An 18,750-nucleotide genomic window follows, 5' to 3' on the forward strand; every position below is an offset into this window, starting at 1 on the left:
AAAACAGAAGTGAGAGTTTCAATCAGCTCCTTACTGGATGATAATATCAGTATTTCAGCTCCCAGTAGCGGATATATTGGTATATTTATATTTATTGTGCGGATATTTATTTGAATGACCTTTTGTGTCCGTAGTTCATACACATCGTTCAACTTTTTTTTACATACATTTTTAACAGACCTGGACCTATTTCTCTTATTCTTTTCCCAAAGTTTCAATTAATTAAGAAGCCATTAGGGTGTTTCCGTCTACGTAATCATAGACGAGACCCGCCCTGAAATAGTTTAGTGCTCCTGCCAATTGTCATTGTCTAGTGTGAGTGTGTGAGTGTTTTGTTTTTATATTTTAAAGAAGGCTATAACAGTTTGCAGCTCCCACTGCGACCCACCACTGTGTGTGTGTGTATGTATGTGTGTGTGTGTGTGTATGTGTGTGTGTGTGTGTGTGTGTGTGTGTGTGTGTGTGTGTGTGTGCGTGTGTGTGTGTGTGTGTGTGTGTGGTCTGGGAGGGGAAGGGGGCGGAATCAATTCATTCAAAGAGAGAGATCAATTCAATATTATCTAGAGAAGAAATTGGTGGAAGTTTAGATCATGAGGATTCCTTTCAAGATTTTAGGCTTCATCAATGTCTGGATATTTTATATTTATTTATCATTTTTATATAAGGAATATATATTTTCAACAATTCTTCTGCAGCCCAGGAAAAAAACAAACATACATCAGACAGACATTTCTATTATAACTCACCAAACCCTTATCTCCTATGAAACATGTTGATACACTTAAAAAAAAATTGAAATAACTAAAACCTAAAGACCTTGATTAACTAATGCATATTTATTTTTTATGTATTTTTTCAACAGATGATACCATACATAAAGTATATCCTGTGGTTATATTGTCTCTGTGAAGCTGCAACTGCAACAGGTATGTTTTGAATGATTAAATGCTTCTCCTCCCTCCCTCCCTCCCTCCCCCATCTCATCCTGTTTTCTTATTCCCAAATCTCCCTCCCCCCCTTTCTGTTCTTTATCTTCTCCGTATCTCCCTTCCCCTTACTCCTTCTCTTCCTCTGTCCACGTCAGTGAGTTGCATTAAACATAAAGTCATTTGGTCTCATTTGGATGGCGTCCATACTCTTTAGCTTATCTGCAGAAAACTGACTGATGTGTCAGCGGTACTTCACAGCATTAAAGTTTCACTCTGTTCCTAAAGTAGCAGACTGGGATAAGCCCCAGTCTTCCTGTAAAACCTGTGAGGCTTTACTCAATGGTTAGGGTGATAGTGTAAACCACATTAACAATGGCCAATGTGGTTTACATCTCGGGTCCCCCAGGCCCCCCTGGCTCTCCTGGCTCCCTACGGATGGACACCTTTCAATTACACTCAGCTCCAAGTCTGGAAATAACAGCTGGTTTCACCCCCCTTTCACACACACACACACACACACACACACACACACACACACACACACACACACACACACACACACACACACACACTCATGCCTCGGGGGCTGTCCCACCACTGTTTCCACAGCATTCCCCACACCCAGACCCAACCCCGACTGTGAAAGCAAATCTCCTTCATGAGAATATCTATCTGTATTCAAGATGTGGGATTTCATGAAATATCCTTAACCCAGAGCGGCAATGTAGGTGTGCTGGTGTGCAACATCAGCAACAAGTGTTTAGCTGAGAGTACAGTAGGAGGTCTTGAAAAGGGAGATACATAATATTGTTCAGTTTGCAGCACGTTGATGACATATTTCACATCTTTTTATGTGAGTTTACCTGTTGGCATTATGTTGGCCAAGGAGGGGTTACATTAGAAGGAGAACTGATATGCACAGAAATCAGCAGTGGCCTAACATAAAGTAATGTAGTCATGACTCCACTGGTTAACCAATTATCTCTAACTTCATACAAACATGCTGTACGTACACTGCAGTCAGTGTTGAATGTGTTCCCACACCCAACATTTTAAGGATGAGGTTTGACTTTCCAAGAACTGTTTTTAAGCCATGATGCATGTTTTCTTTTATTAGGCTGGGTGTAGTTGTCACACGCCATCAATGTAAATGACTCAGGCATTTTATTGTGTTTATGGTTAAAATGAGAACAGACATATATTTGAGGGGAAGAAAAACAATAAGAAATCAAAAAAATGGCAAAAAATAAACAAATGATACAGTAGTAAATACACTTATATTATTTGAAAATGCTTTGCTTTTGCCTTTCAGCCTCCAACGCATTATCGATCATTAGACCAGTCACTGGGTCCCTCTCAGGGAAGGTAAATCTTCCCTGCTTCTTCTCCATCATCCCAACCTCAGCACCCGAGATCAGTCCCAATGGAACGGCTGTTTATAGCAGAGATTACTTACGAATTAAATGGACCAAAATAGTAGGGGAAGTGGAATCCACAGTGCTGGTGGCACAAAATGGAGTCATCAAAATAGGCTCCAGCTACAGGAATCGTGTGTCAGTGCCCAGTCACCCTGAGGATGTGGGTGACGCCTCATTGACAATGGTCAAGCTGCGGGCCAGTGATGCGGGCACTTATCGGTGTGAGGTCATGTATGGAATTGAGGACACCCACGATACAGTAAACCTTGATGTCAATGGTAAGAAATTCACGATATCCTTCCCACATCATACAAAATATTCTAAAATTGCTTCCCCAAGTTACTCTCTCACTGTAGAGGGGTGTTGCTGCAAGGTTTTAATAATAGTGAAATGCAATACAAGTGGTGATAGAAATGTAAACGTAGTGAGAAAACTATGGACGCCCTTCTATAGTACTTACTTTGATAGCAACAGCTACCCAGTAGTTACACAGAGTAACCACAGTTTGCAGTTCTTTTTTTAGAGGCGATGTCTTCTTAAAAAAAGATGAGACTTTGGGTCCCTTTCCATTCAAATACTACAATGTTTTAATTTCAGTGTTCAGCCATCAACTCAATTCACCATTAGAGCCCAAACATGGATGGCATTCACTATTCATCATGTTGGCAGAACAAAAGCTACTTATGTCTTTACCTTATCCATTCCTGTATTCTTGGGTGCCACCTTGTCAGTGGAGATTTTTCTCTTGGTGGGGCACTCAGTGGGTGTCACCATGCCTTTACTGAGTAATAACAGTATTCCCCAATGTCACTCCTCAAATGTACACATGTTTAAATTATGTATATGATGATCCAACAACAACGGTGCTGCACTCTCCTTGGTGGAGGGGGTTCTTTACCTAATGTCATTATGTGCACTCTATGTGTCACACGAGAAGTATTCTGTTAGATATAACTCATGTTTTGTGGATGTAGAAAACATGGGTGGGGTGAGGGGATACTGGGATAGTTTTGGTTTTCACTGGTTTACAATCTGCACAACCTCTCCTCCAACTATCTGCAATGTTAATTAGGTCTATCAATCTTATCTTCTGCGTCTGTTTACTTTCCACAAATATGGGGATTTCAGGGCCATGGCATCAGCTACAGTTATCTTGTTCATTTGTGGTGAACTGTAGAGTACTTTGCTTATGCTCTTGGTGTTTTGCAAAGTTCCTTCTTTCCAAATAAGTAGAGAGACTCGATTATTTCACCCATGGTGTGTGCTTTATATGACATTTGAAATGATTTATAGCACTAAAATTATGCTGATGAACTCCAGATCACTATGTTCTTGTTTCTATACACAATTTCATGGAGTTTTATCTTCGGATGCTCATGTTCTTCTATTTGTTTTCAGGTGTTGTGTTTCACTACCGGGCAAGAACAAGCAGGTACACTTTGGACTACCAGAAGGCTGTCCAAGCTTGCCAAAACATTGGAGCAACCATTGCTACATATGACCAACTGAAAGCAGCCTATGAAGACGGCTTTGATCAATGTGATGCCGGTTGGATTGCAGACAAGACAGTGAGGTTAGCTGCATTTTAATACTCTGCAATAAAGTTATTTCTTTTAAACAACACTGCCATTCAATTATGTACTTTGATTGAAGTTGAAGGTAATGTAAAATTGAATGAATTTGTTTTTCTGTCTGTGCAGATACCCAATTACAAGGCCAAGGAAGGGCTGCTTTGGCAACCTACGGACTAAACCTGGTGTTAGGTCATATGGGCATAGGAATCCCAGGGACACCTATGATGTATACTGTTACGTGGACAAACTTGATGGTGAGTCAGCCACAAAATGAAGATTTTGTAGTTCCCAGCAATGAGGTTTCGTTTAGAGGCCCTGAATTCAATTAAAACCTCAAAATGAGCACACTGCCAATGCAAATTACTTTTACAACTTATAAGACCACTGTGGAAATAAACTCTATATCATTTTTCTTGAATACTGCATTTGTGAGAATGTGTGATCTTATCTTATCTCTTATCTTATATATTTTGTTGGCGGAAAGCAGTTCCACATGTTGTAGAAAGGGGCTTAGGGTTTGAGAGAAGCTTTTAATAATTTGATTCTTTGACTCGAAATTGATTCTTCACCATAATAGTTTTTGAAAAGTCGGCAAACAAAATGTGATAACGAGGGTTTGAAATGTCTTTGGCACTGCTTGTGGGAAGTCCTCACTTCTCAGCCAACAGTCTTTGTCTGTCGGTTCATTATCCAGCCTGTTACTGCTGATGGACTTCAATCCACTTAGAGCGTTTTATGAGCATTAACATCTGTCTTGACATATCTTTAACTCCAGTCAAACCTCTGAAGTTGCTCTTTTATCTGGGATTTTTGCAGCTACAGAATCATATTATATCAAATCATATCAAGTTTCATTATTTTGGCACAATTTGCAAATCATTTAGTTGTGTATGAAACTATCAGTCAGTTTTGTGATATGTGTATTATTAGTGTTATGATCAGATGTATACTGGTGCAAGGGAACAAACATATGTCTTCAAATTAGCGCTTCAACCCTTTCAAGAAACTATACATGCATCTTTGACCTCGCTGTATTCTGGGCCAATTGTATATGACTAACTGGGTGTGTTTTTGAAGCACACACATACATCAAAACACTCTACCTAAGAGTTACAGTAATTGCCTTGTTGTACTGTGTTGGGTCGCTACATTGTGTATTGATTAGTGAAGTTGCCACAACACATCTTTTGTCTGGCATGTTGACTTCATTAGATGGTTTGAAGTGGAGATTTACCCAAAACATGGGTGAGAGAGAGGGGGAGGGGACTGGGGACATTGTGGTTGCATTGTTATGTGTCTTATAGTGCTGAAACAGGCCAATGGTCTGGATATTCATTAGTATAATAATGTTAATTAATTCCAGACAATGTGTAAATAGTGAAGTTTCGTTGTTGTAAGTCTGGTTGTAGAGTATTACATGTCTCTCCTCTGCCCTTAAGAGGGAAGACATCTGTATACATCTGGGTAGAAAGCATCTACTAATCTCATTGCCATTGTAAATCAATGGTATGAAATTATCATGAGATATTTGAGTTGTTACGCCCAAGACCAACTAAAAAAATCATGTAGTCAGTCAGTCATCTTCTCCTCTAATTTAGTTTGGGTCCAATCAAGATCCCTACCTTCTTTAATCTTTAATTTATGCTACCCTGCAGGCAGAAACATATGTTTATAATTGTGAAGTGACCTTTTTGAAGGTAAAAACCCTTGCAAGAACAACATGTAGGAAGGAAACATAGAAGGTGTTTTCTTGTTTACTCACCCCGACGGAACACCTAATGTCCTGAAGAACAGACACATTCATTGACAGGCTAGCCACATTGTCTGCATTGTTATCCCACCTCAGATTGATATAATGAATGACCTACTGTTGTCCTAAATATGATTGGTGGGTGATGTTTTGGAGCAATGCCTTGCACAGCTTTGACATTTGTCAGCTGTTTTTGGGCTCTGTCTCTTCTGAAAGGTCAGATATGAGATATAATATGCTTTTTAAATTGGTTTTAGTTTTTTTCTATGATGACTGATGGTTTGTTGTCATGTTACATGAGTTAGTTCTTCAGTTAGCAACCTCTTTTTGTTTTGATACCTTTCATTCAGGTGAAGTGTACTATGCCCCTGTGACCCATAAAATGACTTTTGAGGAGGCCAGTGCAGAGTGTAAGAAGATGAATGCTCTCCTGGCAACCCCTGGCCAGCTTCATGCTGCCTGGCGACAGGGTCTGGACAGATGTGACTATGGCTGGCTTTCCGATGGCAGTGCACGACACCCTGTTGCAGAACCCAGAGTGCAGTGCGGAGGAGGTCTGCTCGGCGTCAGGACCATGTACCGCTACAGAAACCAGACAGGCTTCCCAGAACCAACTATGAAACTCGGAGCTTACTGTTTCAAAGGTAAACTCACTCACAAGGTCTAATATATTATGTCATGAAAAAAAGTGTTACCTGCACATGGTGGGTTGCATATGTTTATATTTTTGTTAAAACAGTGACAGACAATGTTTGAAGGCACAGACCATTTTCTGTCAAAAGCAGGCCTGGACTGTAAGAAGCTATGATCTCATCTCCCCTTAGCCTCTGCTTCCCCACCCTTTGATATTCTGCTTCTTTGCACTGCTGTACACATTCCCACATCTGAACCAAACCAACATTTTGAAGTGTTTACAACCTATCTCATCTTCTGTCCATTGTTTCTGGAAGAATGATTTTCTTATGAGCATCACATGTTACGTGTCAGAGTAGTCTTACAGATTGCAGTGTTGAGTTGACCTCACTGTCTCACATTTTAGTTTCCCGCCCATTTTTATGGCCACAATAATTAGCCAAGAGGAGAGTAAAATCCTACTGGTGGCCTCTGTTTACTTTAGAAAGCATTGGACAAGGCAGTTCTTATTCTAATAGCAGGACTAATGACTAATAGTGTGCTCAATAATTTGTGAACAGTCAGTTTCTGTCTGTTTTTTATCTTTATTACTTCCTGCTCGGCTAATTCAGGCTTCTTAACCTTTATCCTTATACTACCCAACTGGTGGCGAGAAACAAACATTTCCTGCAAACCATGGTGATTACTAAACATTTGAAGACAGGAGAATATAGCTATGGATCTTTATAAATAGTGACACTTCATGGTTCACTGGAAGTTAGCAGAACTATGCTAATCCCTCCCCAGAATAAGAGTTTTCTTAACTAATTGCTATCCCCAGGGTAAAACCAAATGACAGATGATAATTGTCATTTAGAAAAACAGCAAAAGTAACTAACACCTCACCTGTCAGTCTTGCTATCTTACTCCCTTTTTTGCCTTTCTCATCTTGTTTCCGCTGTCAGAGTTTGCCCTCCGTCATTCTCACTTGTACTTATCAGAGCAGACGTTTAGATAATGGACAAAGCTACTGCTGGACTTCTAAATTCAGTCATCCTCGGTGACCCCTGACCTGGCCTTTCCATCTTTACAAATGAGAGGTTGAACAGATAAGCTGTCCCCTGCCTGGCCATTTACTGCCCCTGAGCAGTTCTAGGTCTCGCGGTGATAAGTCCCAATGGAGTTCAGAGGGCACACAAACAGGCCACCCTCACCTCCTGCTCTGTATATTCCACGTCAGCTCTCTCGGCCCTGTTGTATTTACGGCCCCGTCTAAGTGCTTTTCAAGTACCCTTGTTTGGTTGGACTCACTCCATCATATCCTGTTTTCCCACCGTCAGTAATATCTCAGAAAACTATGTAAACCTATGTCAGTTAGACTACACAGAAACACAGGGAGAAAAAAGGGTTGGTGCAGTGGGAAAAGTGCAATAATTGGTCTCTGATTGGTCTCTGCTTTGGCCCAGAGAAAACAAAGGCCTCAGTGACAGCATCAGTGAGATAATGCACTCTCTAAGAGCAGGCACTATTTTTCCTGTTAGGGAAAAAGTGTGTCTCACACCTTACATCGGAGATAGTTTTATGAAGAAAGAGGGCTTGTACGTAATGGTCAACAGCTGGCTTTACACAATCTGTCTGCATCAGCGAGGAAAACTTGCTAAGTTTCTATTAAGGGGTGTGAGAAAATGAGAGAGCATGTGAGGTCAGAGAGGAAGGAGCAAACCTAAAGAAGTAAATTAAGGGATTAGTTAATTAGGGAGCATTTGAAGACCATCACTGAGAGATGAAACACATTCACGGCTGCTTTTCAATGACAGGACAAAACCCAAGTAAACACTCAAATTGTTGGAGGACAGATCAAGCACAATGTACAAGAGAGAAAAAAAATAGTCAGATCAACTCGTACCAAACCACAAAGCTAGATTGCTTTCTGTTTTATTTCCCAGTTACAGTAATGTGTGTACTTTCAGGCAGATCTGGACACGTTCGGAGAAACATTTAGAGTAGGCTTACACTTGGTTTTTCACAGAAAGTAGAACACTTAGAAATGACCTCATCTACCATAAACTGGCGTCAAACTATCCAACATCATCAGGTACAAGAGGCAGACCATTACATTGAGGATCAGCATGTATATAAAGATAATTGAGATTATTTGCCAACAATTCTGGTGCAGATAAAAACGTTGTTCCATAACTAAGCATTGATTCTACTGTTTATTTGAGAAACTCGCGTAAATTAATATTAATCCAGGTTATAAACAGCATTAGGAGTTAAGAGAGGAAGTCCTCGCACATGTTTCTAGGAAACCTGCCTCTGTGAACTACAATGTTAAGTGGCACACTTTTATTGCAGCTGTGGCATATTGTTCTTTGACCGCTATTCCTTGACTCAAAAGGCTTGTCTCACAAACTGCCTGGTTTACATTCTAAAAAAGTATGAGCAAATTTAGTATTCAATAATTGTATCTGTTTTACACATCAAGAATGTGTGACATTAGATCAAAGTGAGGTGAGGCCAAGTTGACCGCTGGATCTTTGTGTTTATCTTGGCATCTTTCCACACCTCCGCATATTGTCGGTATTCTTAAAGTTTTCTAAACAATTCTGCTTTATATTTGAAGTAGTTATATTTTTTCAGATAATTGTAATCATTTTTGATTTTTTATTGTGTGTGTTTATGTGTGTTTCTTAGGAAGGACTAAGTTGATGAACCAGACTTTCTTTGTGGATATGTCTGTGGTAGGAACCACCACCATCAGCTCCCCCACCTCCTTCCCTTTATTGGAGGGTAGCATCATGACACTAAGCCCAACATATGAAACTGTATCAGAGGCAGACGAGTCTCCAGATTCTGCAGTTCCTACAAAAACTCCATTTATGTTCTCTACCAGTATGACTCCACCTCGCTCCACTCCAGCAGGCCAAGAAGAAGAGTTAATCACCACAGTTGGACCCACCATCAAAGAGGAACATGAAGATGCTGATCATGTAACGGCCGCACCAGTCGTTAATGTTGACGACTTTGTAAGTGAAAATGTAACCTATGTGGAAACCGCTCCCCACCGCGGTGACACATTTTCAGAACCCCAACACTCAACAGAGAGCACTGATACCACAGAGTCAGTGGTTAAACTCTTGGAGGAGCCTGACGATCAGTCAGTAATTGAGATCAGCACAATCCAACCTGATGTCCCCATACCAGACGCCTCTCTCAGCACAGAGCCCATGTTTGCAGAGGGGAAGACCGAGGAAACAATCGTGGACTCTGGGGTCACCACAGCCATGACCTCCGACCTCACCGACACTCCAACAGAATCAACTGAACTTACCAGCGAGGAAGTGTTCAGCCCCTCAGAATCACCCTCAACCACTGGGCTTTATTCAACAAAACCATTCCCAGACTATGTTGATGAGCTTGAGACTGATTTTGGTGTAGAGGGAGTGCCTTCTCAGCCACCCCAAGATGACTTCTCTTCCAGCCCATCCGACAGCACTAGTATAATTGATGGAACAACAATCCCCACAACCATTCCCACAACTGTTCCCAGTGAAACCACCTTTATGTGTAACACCCAACCTGGCAGTGAGGTGGAGATCACCACCACAGGACCGCCAGAGACTACCAGCACTGAGGCACAGACCACACCTCGAACCAAGGATGTTGAGACCCCGTCTGTCGTCTACAAGGAAGAGAGCACATCTGCCGCTGCCATGTCTCTCATAGATGTTGGAACCTCAGCTGAAGATGTGACATCGCCAACAAGTGAACATGTCTTTGACGAGTCCACTACTCAGGTGCCAGAGCACAGCAGTGGCTCCTTGACAGAGGACAACACAGCATCAGAGACGGGCACAGAGTTCTTTACATCCACTCATGGGACTTCAGCTGTGGCTGACACAACCACCACTCCAGGTACAGTGGTCGCTGGTGAACAGCCTGTCCAAGTGACCCCTGCCATGCAGAATGTATCAGGTAAGACATACCAACAATTAATTGAATCTTTCAAAGTTTCAACTTGTATTCAGGGCAAATGGTTCTAATTTAAGTGTAGTTTAGATTTTCGGTTGTGCAAATAAGAAATGGCATCTTTATTTACCACGACAATTAAATGGCAAACAATTGGAGGAGGGCCCGACTGAATGAAACAATCCTCTTGGAGATAATTACAGCATTCCACATTAAAGCATTGTTTTAGGCTGTGCTATAATCTACTCGTGTTCAATGAGCGCTGCAATTTGGTCTATCCTCGAATAGCGTGTGTCCACTATACTGGAGGGTGATACGAATTTGTTTTATTTGTTGCTCTGTTTTGTTTTTTCTTTGTTTTTACAAGTTGGTGCACTGGTTTGTTGAGACTTTGATATTTCTCATGAATAGCCTTTTTGCACTCTTTATCATAATTTTTCATTGTACAATAGCTGAAGGTTGGGGAAGCTGTGCTGTCCAGGGTGCTGAATTAGAGAGAAAGTTTGATTTTAACTGTGAAATGTATTGATGGCTGGAGTAAACTGATGTAATGTAAACATATCAAAAACAATGTGTTGGGCCTTTGCTGTTAGACAATTGGATTTTTGTTATTTAACCCAACCAGCTTAAAACAACTCTTGTTCTTTGTTCCTACCTGACTTTACCATTATTCCTAGATAATTTAGACTGCTAAATTACAATATTTAGTTAAGGTGCAGGGACGTACTCTCTAAATTACTATAACATTTTGTGGTAATTGTAATCAACAGTTATACACACGCAATTACTAAACAATTTACTGATACTCGGTTTTGCATGGCAAGTCAACTACTTGCATGTAAGTTCTTCTACAATTAACCAAGTTGAAGTGTTTTGTTTTCCGGTTCCCTAAGGCTCATGTTTGTGTGTGTTATCAGTGTGGACTACTGCTGAAAGACTGCTTAGCCTCAGGGCCTTCTCAGTCAGTCCAGCTGAGCAGATGTCCTTGTAATTATTGTCACATTGACAAGCAAGAGAAGATGGGAAAGAGAGAGGGAGAGGCGTGAGACAACAGTAGAGAGAGAGAGAGAGAGAGAGAGAGAGAGAAAGAGAGAGAGAGAGAGCGAGGGATCAGAATCATATCATTCGTGATGTAATGTAACTAAGTACATTTACTCAAGTACTGTACTTAAGTAGAAATGTGAGATTCTCATACTGTACTTGAGCCTTTTCTTTTCATACCACTTTATATTTTCTCTCCACTACATATTAGAGAGAACAATTTAACTTTTTACTCCACTTCAGTAATTTGACAGCTTGAATTACTAGTTATACCTTACATATTCAGATTATTGCACAAAAAACACATGTTAATGAAATACAATGTAATTTAAATAAATTAAACTACCCAACAATAACGGCCTACAAGTCCAGCTGAAATGATTAGCCGATTAATCACAGAACACAGAACAATCTTAACTTTCTAAAATGTGAGTTTTTTTGTTGTTGCATTGAGTACTTTTACATTTAGTAATGTAAGTATATTTCTCTGATGTGTTCCCTACATACACACTTTTACTAAAATATTGTTTCAAACTCAATATAAAACTATGATATAATTGTATAATCTGTATTTCTTTATTTGAATATTCCTATTTTAATTATGTCAATTACGTTATTTTAGAAATGACTTGAAGATATTTAGTTAAATACATATTTAGACCATGACTTTCAGGATGAGTTGCAAACATTGCTATGGTGACTCATTATTTGTCCCTGAAGAGCAACTCCTAGAGAGCAGAGGGATCTGTTGAATTGGAAAGGACACAAGTGAAAACATTGGTCATTTGACAGTTTTTGGAATTTGGTCTGATTTATGGTATAGGTGCATGGGAGAGCAGTAATCTGTACTTTAGGTTATTAACACTCTGAAGTGCTTGTGTGTTCATCAGCATTGTATATATACAGTGTGGTCAGTTTAGTTGCCATGGGTATACATTGCATAATATTATGTATGTTTGTGTTTGCACTTACAGTACCATACATCAAAGAGATACAAAATATGTATTTGTGTATTTGCACATGCAAATTACCATGCATTGCAGTATTTCTCTCCTTCTGTGTGCATGCACCGGCTTGCTGACAGCCAGCCTGGCAATAACAGTGTTGTGTTGGCAGTCTACCTGAGTAAGCGTAGAGGCTTTTTTTCCACACAGACTGGACACCACCTCAAGAGGTGATGTCATTGCTAACACAACGCCTCCCCTCTGCATAAGCACAGCTGGAGGCTGCCTGACGAAAGCGAGCGATTATAGCTACATTTGCTGATATCATGTGATGTGGCTCAGCTGAGGCACTTAAGGGTTCTTCTGCCCTCCCAGTTTGTTTGGGAAAGGCTTGTGGAAAATATTGTGGCAATGGGAGGATATGTAGCAAGCTGTTGACAAAATAGCTATTCCATTGGCAACACAAACATCTCGTAAACTCAGATTTGTGACCAGCCCATATTTGAGTGTGTTGCCTAGCTGCATGCTAACAAGTTGCTCAATAATATCAATGAATGAACATTTAGTAAGACCCAATTTATGTTGCTATTATTGTCATTTGAACAGTGCCCGTTTGTTTTTGATTAATTCAAGACAATTACATATCAAGTGTTTGTAAGATACAGTATATTATGAAATACTGAAAACCTTCAATTCACTAAGGCTTGCTAAGGCAGAGCCAGGCTAGAAGTTCCGTCTGTTTCCAGTCTTTATGCTAAGCTAAGCTAATAATTAACCACTTGAAGCTGATTGCTAGGTCAGGTAGTCATTTGTCCAAAATAGCTTTGGTAATGCCTATGCCAAGTCTACTGTGAGCTGCTTGGATTCAGTCATTCATGTTTAATGTGGTGTTGGGAATCTCAGCACAGACAACTGACTACAATGTGTGTGTGTGTGTGTGTGTCTGTGTGTGTGTGTGTGTGTGTGTGTGTGTGTGTGTGTGTGTGTGTGTGTGTGTGTGTGTGTGTGTGTGTGTCTGCCGGTCAGGTGGGTCAATTGCCTGAATTCTCAGGCCTGGCCTAGGTTTTAAACAGGTGTCTTTCTGCAGAGCTGAGTTGGTGCAGGTGTTCTTGTTTGCAACCAATAATCTTTCTGAATCACCATTTGTGGGAAACAGAGAGAGAGAGAGATAGAGAGAGAGAGAGACCAGCACAGCCAGGCCTGACCTGAAATAAATTAAAACATGTTTTTTGGCCCTAAATACAGAATATAAACAGGCAGATTACCTGATTACTGTTAAAAGGATCAAGTTAAAAAAAAGTTCTGACGGTGTACAGACTTAGTGCACACAGCCTAGCTATAGAGACGTGTCGTTACAAAAAGCAGGCTCCCAGAGAAGGACATACACGCACAAACACACACACACAAACACACATATTAAGCCTTGAAAACATTTAGACTTTTTATTATTATTACTTGAAAAACTTTGTTTAATATTATTTTGTATATTACCATTGGTATATTGTTATTATTACTTTGGTTTTTTATTATTTATATTGTTGTTGAATTTGTATTTGTATTAATTTGCGTGATGCTTTGGCAATATTGTCATGCCAATAAAGCTAATTGAATTGAATTGAGAGAGAGAGAGAGAGAGAGAGAGAGAGAGAGAGAGAGAGAGAGAAGAGAGATTTTAGAGTTTGTGTACCAGAGGATTTCATGTTGTTGGCTGTGAACAATCTTTTCTTCTTCTTTTCTTGTACTACATTAGCAACAAGACCAAACTGTTTTAGGATTAACTATTAACTGTTCCTTTTGCCAGCTGCCCTAAGCATTTTATCGGATTTGCCGCATGGCTCACTCTTAAGGCTTTTCTTTATTAATCAATGGCATGCAAAACAAGACAGGAATGTCTGTTCTTGTAGAGAGGATAGTCAGAGGGATCTAAATGATTTCCAGAGATAAAGGGTGGTTGTTTGGGCCAGTTTTATGTGACATGGTCCTTTCTAGAGACACGTCATGTGGACATTCAATGGGTGTCATCAGTTTTTTTTTCCTTTCATCAGTTCTTTTATTTCATGGCCTCAAAACCTTTTCTTAGTTTCAAAGGTTATGAATGCCATCTGTTAGTTCCCTAAATTGAGCTGTAATGTAACATTCAAATCTAATATCTAATATCTTGGTGGTTGGGTGTTCTGTAGTAGTGTAAGGCAACTATCTTTTGGAGTTGGACTATTTCCAGCCAGAATTATTTTTTATACATATAAATACATGAACCCATTTGAGGCAGCATAGCGTAGGTGAAGGATGATCAAATTGTAAAATTGCATACTGAAAAGGGAATTACATTCTGCGTCTGTGTTAGACTTAAAATCAAGAGCAGACAGCCGCTGACATCTGAACTTAGTCTTTGGAACTCTAATTAGATAATATACAATGAGTGGCACAATAACATGAATTATTCTATAATGTATTATCCAAATAGTCCGACTATGAATATTACCTTTGTGAAGGTCATGATATGTATTAAGTATTGGACGCAGTTGTTTTGATTAAACTCCTACTACTATTTAAGCAGTAGATTGTGATGATGTTTTGTTGGGTTGTATTGTACAGTATGGTGTTCGTGTTTTAAATCCTACAAACATAAGAATGTGTTCTGAAATAGTTGCATTTGATAGTGTATATGCCATAAATGTTGTTGGCACACTGATTTACTACAATTTATATTTTCTGTTTCAAATGTGTTTACGTGTTTCAGTGAAGACAGGGCCGTTTTACCATGTTGGATCTTGTCAACAATATTAATAGTACCTTTAGTAAATCAAAAGATCAAAACACTTTTGAAGTACTTGGCAGTTTAACTGGCCTCTTGATAATATTTTATTTTTTCACAGCAATTTAGAATATAAATCTTTGAATTATGGTTTGGATGAAGTTCAGACACACATGCTGGAGAGAGATTTATTTGCAGTGTTTTGCAATGTTTTGTTTATTTCGAAATGTTTTTAGAAGAATTTTTGTGAGAATACTCAAAAAAACTGTGAATGCTTGTTACAGTGATAGCCATACTGTTTTCCTTCTAAATCACAATTTAACACATAGAAATTCAGGTTCAGCTTTTACTTGTAGTTTTCTTTTAAACCATTGACTCGTTAGCAGCTGCAGCATAAGTAGTTCAAACACTTTGTTTCGCAGGTGTTTAGAAACAAAACCCCTCGATCAATTGATGTTGTTTGGTGTTAGTGCCTCTCTGCCTGGTAAATGTCCATGTCTCTCTTTTTATTAAACTTATGCTGTCTCCTATTACAAGCTGAGATAACCTTGGTGACATAGAGGTATTGTCATAGACTTGACAAAGCTTCTTCCAGAGCAACAATCCAGAGCCACCAAAGTCATGTAGTGGTAATCCCCATGACTTGTACCTCAATTTAATGTGAATGTCTTTAGTAGCTACCCAATACTTTTTAATTAATCTTTAAAGAAGCCTTTACTTTGTATCCTTTTTCAGAGATGTATTTGGTGTTTTTCCACTGACAATGAAAACAGCATCTCTAAAATGGGCTGTCTATGATAGTGTGACTATCTATAATAGAATTTAATTCCTACCACTTCTGGAACCGAAATGTAAAGTTGTAGTTTTATTTATTTGTATCCATAAGCTACACATTTTTTGTTGTTTTGCAATCAAATTGCCACAATCTGCCCTCATGTTCATTTATTTGGTTTGCAGTTGACCAAGCTCCACATCCACAAGATTCTGAGTCTCCTGCCATAGCAGTTGTGCCTGACCATCCCACCCCCTCCATAGCAGATGGGGAGCCCATCCTGCAGAGTGGGGACCCAGACCTTTCCTCCCAAGCTGCGGTAACAGTCACTCCAACTGTTAGCTTTTTAAATGGTAAACATGAGATTACACTAGAGCCACTCAGCCCGGAAGAAAAAGAAGCCAAAGGTACCCAGATTTTGACAAATGTAACAACTCTGGGAACAAGCGATGAAATAACCACAGTGTTTGATAATAGTTGGACTGATTTGCCTGTTGATAGATCCACTGAATCACCAACAGATCTGACAGCAATACTGACCTCTACAGAGATCCCAGATGTTGATGTTGATGAGTACAACCCTGACATAATTCCACTAGTTGTATCAACACCTCCTCAGATAATCCCTGAAGCAGATGAGCTGACCACAAAAGGCTACACACAGAAAGACACAACCTCTGTTACAGCCTCAATGGTAAAGGACACAGAATCGAAAAGTACACAGAAAATTAAAGTTGCCATAGATGCCACAGAGGGGATGAGTGAGGTCACAGCTACCTCTGCTGACTTTTTTCCCTCAGTAACACCAGCTGAGCTACAGATCACCAAAGCAACTAAAGAGACCCAAACCATGAAGGCTCATGAGAAAACCACCTCTGTCTTAACCACAACTGTACAAGAAGAGGCAGACGAGTCAGGGAGGACTCCCACATATGTTAGAAGTGACTCCAGAGTGACTCAGACAGAGAAATCTAAGGATCAACCATTTGTTACTTCTTCAACTGAACCCTACACAGCCAGTGATAAAGTTGGCACCACACAGGACACAAAGAGCACATTTCCAAGTCCAGCTGCTGAAGACAGCACTCAGTCTCTGTTGCAAACTGTATACACTCCTTCCTCTGATGACGCTGATGGGAAAACACCAGTATCAACAACTAGTGACTCACAGACCTCCACTCAAGATGAGGAGGGGGGGAAAAAGACCAAGACTGAGATAACACCGGCTATAGATGTAGGCAACACTGAATCATCATCACCTGCAGCACCTACCCTGGCTGAAACTTCAGAGGCTACAGTCAGAAGTCAGGGAGGGAATACAACCAGCCAAATGCCTTCCGTCTTACCTAATGACAAAGTTGCAACTGATGCAATGTCTATACAGGAGGTGGGTTCAAGGGTTAAAACCGTAAATTTCTTCACAACAGGACCATCATCACATACTTCAGCAGGGACAACATCATCTTCAAGTTTAAGTGCTGCAGATACAACGGATCAAGCTACGTGGGAAAGTGAAGTAACATCGCAAATAGTAGAAACGGCACGCACAGATAAAACATCATTTTCTACCACTCGTAAATTGGAAAAAACTTCAACACACACCACTATGCACGAGGAGTTGAAACAAATTGAGACAACAACTCCTCCTTCTCATAAATCCACCACAACCACTGGTTCCCCCTTATACAGTGCTATTGAAATTATCAAGACAACAATGGCCTCTTTCACAGGATATTTTAGTCAGTTCTCAACACAAAGTGCATCACTAATGACTGAATTATCTGAGAAAACCTCCAGTGGTGTCAAAGATGTGGAGCCTTCAATAGATCAAACTGCCTCCCCTGTGGTTAGTTCTACTTCTCCAGTCATTAGCACCAGCAAACCAGATGAGTCTTTTTCAACCAGAATTTCAACAGTGGAAATGTCAAGTGTGACTGAGGACGTAAAAAAGTTACAAACTCTTACCGTGACCCAGGTCAGTGTCATGACAGAGACAGGGTCATCGCATCCTAGCATTGATAATCATATTACAGTTGACCAAACTTCTGGTACAACATCAACAGGAGCTAGTGCAGCTCCCATGCTCATTTCAGAGGAATCAGCTATTGGAACAACACCATATGAAACAGCCCATGGTTCAACCACAGCAAATTTGGTCACTTCATTGATGAGTACAGAGTCAACATCGGGGACAGCAAGGGATGAAACTGAAAAGAGTGACTCTTCAACAACCGCTGTCACTACAGCTTCATCATCATATGGTACTGAAAAACCAACATTAATATCTGAGACTGTAACCACAAGTCAGACTGAGAAAGCATCAGTTAAACCAGAGTCAAGTTCTACTCTCCCAACAACAGATAAAGAGAGTTCAGGTCAGCAGACTACTGCGATGTCTAGCAAAGGTTCTAAAGGTTCTACAGCTTCATCATTGTTTAGCACTGGGAAGTCAACACCACTTCCAGTTGAGGAAAAAGAAAGTGCTCCCACAGCTCAGACAGATAGGTTACTCTCTCCTGTTACTGATGAGACAGAGCAAAGTTCAATTTTCACCCCAGCAGATGATGAGGGCTCAGGTGACCATACCTCCCACCTGTTCACTTCTACCTCTTCTTTCACAGGGACATCTTCTCTCCACAGTACTGATGCAGCAACAGCAATGTCACCTAGAACAACAGAAATTCTTGAAACACATGAAACAAAACTGCCATCACTTACGAGTGAAACATCGTTTTCTCCCATCTCTGACGAGACACTCACAAGCTCTCCAAGTTCAACTGCTGTTATATCATCCATTGATCCAGGCATTCAGGATGACGTTATCAGCAGTGAACCTACAATGGTGCAATCCATTCCTTCATTCAGTGGATCAACCATGAGCCCTAAAACATCATCATTGGGCCTTCATACTACCAGTGAAAGATCTGGAGACAGCAGTGATGATTTCACTGGAGAGTCGTTACTTTTGACAACCACTTTGTCCTCA

General features: G+C 40.2%; 1 protein-coding gene across 1 annotated transcript in view; it reads left to right on the top strand.

Annotated features, from left to right (window-relative positions):
* Positions 1 to 1,301: 1,301 nt before the first annotated feature.
* LOC117945016 (neurocan core protein-like) overlaps positions 1,302 to 18,750 on the top strand; it is a 42,749-nt gene continuing 25,300 nt past the window's right edge. Inside the window, exons 1-9 of the mRNA XM_034872253.1 lie at positions 1,302 to 1,395; positions 2,242 to 2,625; positions 3,746 to 3,920; positions 4,048 to 4,175; positions 6,022 to 6,332; positions 8,784 to 8,794; positions 9,177 to 10,258; positions 15,950 to 16,171; positions 16,286 to 17,068. Coding sequence (XP_034728144.1) covers positions 1,302 to 1,395; positions 2,242 to 2,625; positions 3,746 to 3,920; positions 4,048 to 4,175; positions 6,022 to 6,332; positions 8,784 to 8,794; positions 9,177 to 10,258; positions 15,950 to 16,171; positions 16,286 to 17,068 — 3,190 coding nt within the window. The remainder of the gene's footprint in view (positions 1,396 to 2,241; positions 2,626 to 3,745; positions 3,921 to 4,047; positions 4,176 to 6,021; positions 6,333 to 8,783; positions 8,795 to 9,176; positions 10,259 to 15,949; positions 16,172 to 16,285; positions 17,069 to 18,750) is intronic.

The sequence above is a fragment of the Etheostoma cragini genome, chromosome 5 (genome assembly GCF_013103735.1).
Source record: "Etheostoma cragini isolate CJK2018 chromosome 5, CSU_Ecrag_1.0, whole genome shotgun sequence".
NCBI classification, from domain to species: Eukaryota; Metazoa; Chordata; class Actinopteri; order Perciformes; family Percidae; genus Etheostoma; species Etheostoma cragini.